Here is a 6,000-nt window from a genome sequence, read left to right as displayed (position 1 = left end):
TCAGAGGTTTGGGGGGGCAGTCAGGGGACAGGCAGCAGTTGGATAGGCATGGGAGTCCCAGGGGTTTGTTAGGGGACAGGTAGGGGGTGGGGTCCTAGGGGGGAAGTTGGGGAGGGGGGGTCTCAGGAGGGGGACAAGGAGAAGGGAGGCTTAGATAGGGGGTGGGGTCCCAGGAGGGGGCAATCAGGGGACAAGGACCAGTGGGGCTTAGATAGGGGGTGGAGTCCTGGGGGGCAGTTGGGGCAGGGGTCCTGGGTGGGGGTGATCAGGGGACAGGGGGGTTGGATGGGTTGGGGTTTCTGTGGGGGGCAGTCGGAGGGAGTGGATGGGGGCAGGGTGGGGCTACCCTCCCTCCCCATGGAGTGTCCTGTTTTTTGAATGTTAAAATATGGTATCCCTACTCACAGTGCAGCTCTCCATTCACAGCAGGCTGCAGCATGAGGTCTCAGCTTCCTCACTCCCTCCCCCTCTTTCCTGTTGGTAGTGGCCAAGGGAATGCTGGGAAATGTAGTTCTTTCCCTGCTCCAGGGCTGGCTCTATAGGCAGGGAGCTAACCAAGGAACTACAGCTCCCAGGGCCCCCTGTTGGTTCTCAGCTCCCATGCTGGATCCCTGCTGCCCCTGCAAATTGGCTGCCCCAAGCACGTGGTTGCTTTGCTGGTGCCTAGAGCAACCCCTGCCTCTGAGAAGGGGCGGGGTAGGGAGCAGGGCAAGGGTGTTTGGGTTTGTGTGATTAGACAATTAGCAACCCTAGCCTGGACCCAGCCTTGCAGTCATTCCCAATGAAATCAGTGGTAGTTTTGCCAGTAGGAATTCAAATTTGGGCCCTAAGTGTCAGAGATTCATCTTATTGCAAAAAGAAAATCTTAAATTTCATGCAGAAGTTCTTACTACTTTTATTATTAAATTATTTCAAATAAATTGATATAGGTTAAAGAAAAAGATTCTGTACATTGGGAAAGAGGTGTCATTTGCTAATATGTTTCCCCATCAAACTGGTTTAGCATTGTGATATATTGCATACTAGTTTACATGTTTGTTATGATGTGCAAAAAGCCTTACAAATATTATATATAATGTGCATGTATTTATATACACATATGTATATAACTGTCTGTGTGTCTATAAAAAACTGCGTGTCTCTCTCTCTATATAAACAGCATATATAATTATATATACTGTGTGTTTGTGTGACATGCGCACACACACACTCACACTATATATACAGAGAGAGAGAGTTAGATTACAATCCAAAGATTGATATTTTAACTTTAATGGTTCAGAAATGTTTCATATCCATATTGGGAAGAAAAAAGAATCCACTGTGAAGTTGTTCTCAGTAGTTGTAGTTTATTTGTAATTTTAAGCGCATTATGTTATCCTTTATAAATTTAATAGCCAAATATTTTATGAAGAATGTACATCAAAGCATTTTCAAACATATTTTTGTTCATTTTTCAAGGGAGTCTAAGGTTTCTTCTGGTGAAAAGATGAGGATTGGAGGTAGTGAAGAGGTTGCCTGGCTTCAGATATGTGAGCCCACTGAAAAGGACAAAGGGAAATACACCTTTGAAATTTTTGATGGCAAAGAATCTCATAAGCGCATGCTTGATCTATCTGGACAAGGTAGAATACTGAATATATTGTAGTTCTAAGGCATGATGCATTTTCATAAACTGGATTAAGCGGAAGAATCACTATAAAAATGGAAAGCTATCAGCCAAATTCAGCCATGCTATAAGTGGACCCAACTTTTCTGGATACCTTAGCGTTGAGGCCATTTCCAGCAGGACTGATTTTGACCCCGTATGTTCAGTTTTCATTTGATATGTTGGTACTATGTAATTTTATGAGAGGTTTTAAAAGAACATTAACATAGTAATGAGTGACAACATTTATGTTTACTTGTAGATAAGAACTATGTTACATTTTATATAATGCACTGAAATATTTCATTCCAGCTTTTGATGATGCATATGCAGAATTCCAGCGACTCAAGTAAGCCATACATTTTTTATTTGAATCCTGTAGGTAGTGCCTTAATTATACAGTACAATATTAATTTATTTCTTTTCTTTCCCACCGTCCCCAACTATAGGGCAGTGGCTTTTGCTGAGAAGAGTAAGTATATTTTACATATTTTAAGAGACAATCTACTTCTAAACTTGTGACTTTTTTTTTAATTTGGCAAACCTAATTCCAAGTTCCCATGTTTTTCATAGTTCCATGACAGCAGAATCAACACATTGCTGCAGAATTTGGCCACAGAATTTGCTGTCGTTTTTCAAAAGTTGTGTGTCTAATCCTCTTTAGTTGCAAAGGAAACCTGTCAAATGAGAACTGGGTGGGTAAACCACTGCTATGCTGTCTTAGAGAGCCTGAAACAATAAATTTAAGAGTTGTGAATTTCCTTCATTACACTGGGAAGTTGACTCTGAAACATAATGATAGCTACCATCTGGATGCTAAAAACCTAAATTGCTCTTGCTTTGTTGTGTTCCAAAATCTTATACTGTTCCATACTCAGCTGTCAGAGTCTCTCTAACAACATCTTCAAGGCAATTGTATGCTTGGTAAAAAAATCTGTGGCACATTGTACATTAAAAATTTGAGGGAAGCATAAAATAGTTAATATCAAAATAAATAACATCAGGAATACTGTATGGATTGTATTATTTATTTTGATATTTCATTTAATAAACATTCCTATTTTTAAGATACTGCCTCCTAGATGCTTGAAACTGCCCAAAAATTTCCTTTTGGTCTGAAGTCACCAACTTATTGCTAATACTACATCAGGATTTATAAAGATTAACATATTTAGTGAGTAATAAATACTTTCAGACTTTGTGATGGTTTGTTGTAGTATGATTATTATTTTTTAATTCCTAGATCGTGGTAAAGTGATAGGAGGTTTGCCCGATGTGGTGACTATAATGGAAGGCAAGGTAAGGATGACTTTTGTCATTGTCACATTCGTATGTTGGGATTTCTGTGTTAGTGGGGAGGAGGCAGCGGTTCAGCGAAGTAGAGAACCATGCAGTGTAGCCTTCTGGATGGAGAATGTATTAATTATTATGATTAGGATTATCAAAGCCGACCAGGGGATTTAATGACAAAGTTCCCACACCAGATCTGCAAGGGGCTTGGTGACCCCTACTCACGGTCAAGTGGGCCCAAGATCCTGAGCGCTTGTGGCTAGGTTCATAAAGTAGCAGACAACCGATAACCCTTACAATGTGTATAGCCGGGCCCTTGAGGTCAGGACATGGTATAGCATTGAGAGCACAGGGAGAGGTACAATGAAGTCCCATGAGCCTGCAGCTCTCTGTGCTGCAGCCCCCTCTTCTGGAGTCCTGGTGCTGTGGGCTGGGAGGGGCAGCAGCAGACCCGGCAGTAGTGAAGAGGTGGGCTGCTTAGGGTTTCCACAGGGACTGAAGGCACTGGTGCTGCATGGAACCTCTCCCTGCACTCTCTGGGCTGCACCCTGCCCTGGCATAGTTGTTAATAAGCAGCACGCCTGTTGCCAACATCTCTAACTGATTAACATTAAAGTCGATGGGATGGGATCAGTTCCTGGCAAAAATGCTGCTATTAACTGAACTTTGTTAGTATCGGGGTTGCTATTAACTAGTATCCACTGTAGAGGAAATCAATGACCAATGGGTATTCTTCTTCTTCTTTGTGTAGTGTTCCTATGGGTGCTCCACTTCAGGTGCTCATGCACCTCTCAAGCCTGGAGCAGAGATTTTTCTGCTAGCAGTGCCCATTTGGCCCAGGCATGTGCCCCGTGCCTCCTTGTGGCAGACAAAGGTGGTGTAGGGATGCGTGGACATCTTCTCTATTGCTTGGGCTGAGATGGAACTCTAGCTTGCCCACCTTGAGCACGCCTCAGCTTTTTCCTATTCTTCTTATGGTAATATTAGTTAGTATTGTTAGTTGTTAGCCTTACTAACTACAACTATTTCTATGTCTACACTAGAGAACTTACAGCAGCACACCTGTACCAATGCAGCTGCGTTGCTGTAAGATCTGTCGTGTAGCTGTTCTATGACGACGGGAGAGCTTTCCTGTTGATGTAATTAAACCACCCTCAAAGAGCTACATCAGCAGGAGACATTCTGCCACCAACATTGTGCTGTGCACACCACCACTTATGCTGGTGTAATTTATCGTGCTCTGACAAGGCTTCGGTACTCTCTACCGAGGCAAGCAAAGCACCCTGGTCCATCAGGCTCAATCCTGCTGTCGGCACCTGCCCACTCAGCACCCTCAGTACTGAACAAGCAATAGTACCAAAATCAAATGGCACCTACATGGGTATGCCTGCCATCAACATACTGTCAGCTTCAGCTACCGCATCAATAACGATTCCCTACTCAGTAATGCAAGACTTTAGATATGAGAGGGACCTGGAGCTGGAATCCAGGCTCCTCATGGATACTAAGCGTCCTTCAGTACCAATACGTCAATCTCCAGAGTGCTACCAGCCCCCAGTATTGCAGGACTCTCAACCCATGTCTATGGTGGCTCATCCACTAGACATGTTGAGGAGGATGAAGGGGACTTCCAGTCAGTCACTTCAGTCCAGAGTTCCCCAACATGTCCTGTCAGGAACCCATTCTTTGACAGTCACAGGGAAGATCGCAACTATCATCAAGGATGGTGGAACCAATTCTGCATGCCACCCCCCTCCCATGGCCATAGTGGGATCCTTGGGCTGCTTATCAACAGCAATTCTCCAGACCACCAGTACTGTTTTAAAGAGAGACTAGGGTTGTTCAGTCCTCTCCTCCCCAACCAACCCGCCTCACAGAGAAGACATTTGAGGACCAGGAGGCCAGGGAGGATAAAAAGGACACCCCTCAAACATCCATCTCATCCTCATTTCCAGAAAAAGTGGCTTTGCCTCCATCACCTTCCATGGCTGACAACTTTTCACAATTTCAAGACCTCATAAAGAGAGTAGATGACACTTTTCAAATTCCAGTTGAAGAAGTCAGGGATTCACAACACACGCTGTTGGGTATCCTATAATCGTCAACGCCATCCAGAGTGGCATTACCCATCAACCAGTCACTCCTGGATCCAGCAAAGATTGCATCTATTTGGAAGGAAGTCCTATTCATCAGCAACCCTGAAGTTCAGGTGTGCAAACTATCAGGCAGTCTTGGCCAAATACAATTTCACAAACTATAATAGATTTGACAGACGTTATTGAGCACCTGCCACAGGAACATGGGTAGCAATTCCAGTCCATAATTTCAGAGGGCCATTGGCCAAGACTGCTCTTCAAGAATCCTTGGTTGCTGCAGACACTGCTTTCATGTCCATCTCCATGCACAGGGCATCACGGCTCCAGCTCTTGGGGTTTCTGAGAAAAGAAGAGGGCCTCTCCTTTAATGGCCATAGGCTTTTCTCGGAGACCTCAGAGGAGGTCTTGCGTACACTGAAGGATTTCAGAGCCACTTTACATTCGCTGGGCATATATACACCTAAAAATAAGAGATAGTTTAGTAGATCACAAACTGCCTAGAGATTGTGTCCTGCTAAATCCTCTGGATTCTGAGCCCCTATGAAAAGACATGTTTCAGAGGAAGAGGGCCGCTCATCCACCCTCCACAATCACCCAACCATCTTCTAAGTAGCAATTTTGATGGGCTGGTCTGGGTTCGAATCCTCCCACAGCTCTGATTTTACTGCTGCACCCATTTGCCCACCATCCTCCATTTGGAGACCACCTTTCTCATTTCCAACATGCCTGGAGGTTGATTACTACAGACAAGTGGGTCATAGTGGTTATAACATCAGGCTATACCATCCATTTTACATCACTCCTACCCTTCAACTCCCCTTCCCTGTCCTCCTTCAGGGATCCTTCTCACGAGCTTGTATGAAGACAGGAGGTGAATTCTCTCCTCAGGATAGAAGCAATAGAGCTGATCCCTTCCCCTCACAGGGGCAAAGTGTTTTACTGGAAGTATTTCCTTGCACCAAAGAA

At 44.2% G+C, this 6,000-nt stretch overlaps 1 protein-coding gene across 6 annotated transcripts in view; it reads left to right on the top strand.

Moving 5' to 3' along the window:
* The window catches only part of MYOM2 (myomesin 2), a 188,017-nt gene that overhangs the window by 104,093 nt on the left and 77,924 nt on the right, over positions 1–6,000 (top strand). For all 6 annotated transcript variants that reach the window (XM_034766371.1, XM_034766372.1, XM_034766370.1 and 3 more), the window contains 4 exons: positions 1,462–1,625; positions 1,961–1,997; positions 2,098–2,120; positions 2,892–2,947. In XM_034766371.1, the coding sequence (XP_034622262.1) occupies positions 1,462–1,625; positions 1,961–1,997; positions 2,098–2,120; positions 2,892–2,947 (280 nt within the window). The remainder of the gene's footprint in view (positions 1–1,461; positions 1,626–1,960; positions 1,998–2,097; positions 2,121–2,891; positions 2,948–6,000) is intronic.

Source organism: Trachemys scripta, chromosome 3, assembly GCF_013100865.1.
Source record: "Trachemys scripta elegans isolate TJP31775 chromosome 3, CAS_Tse_1.0, whole genome shotgun sequence".
Classification (NCBI taxonomy): domain Eukaryota; kingdom Metazoa; phylum Chordata; order Testudines; family Emydidae; genus Trachemys; species Trachemys scripta.
This window is presented reverse-complemented; position numbering and strand designations above follow the sequence as displayed.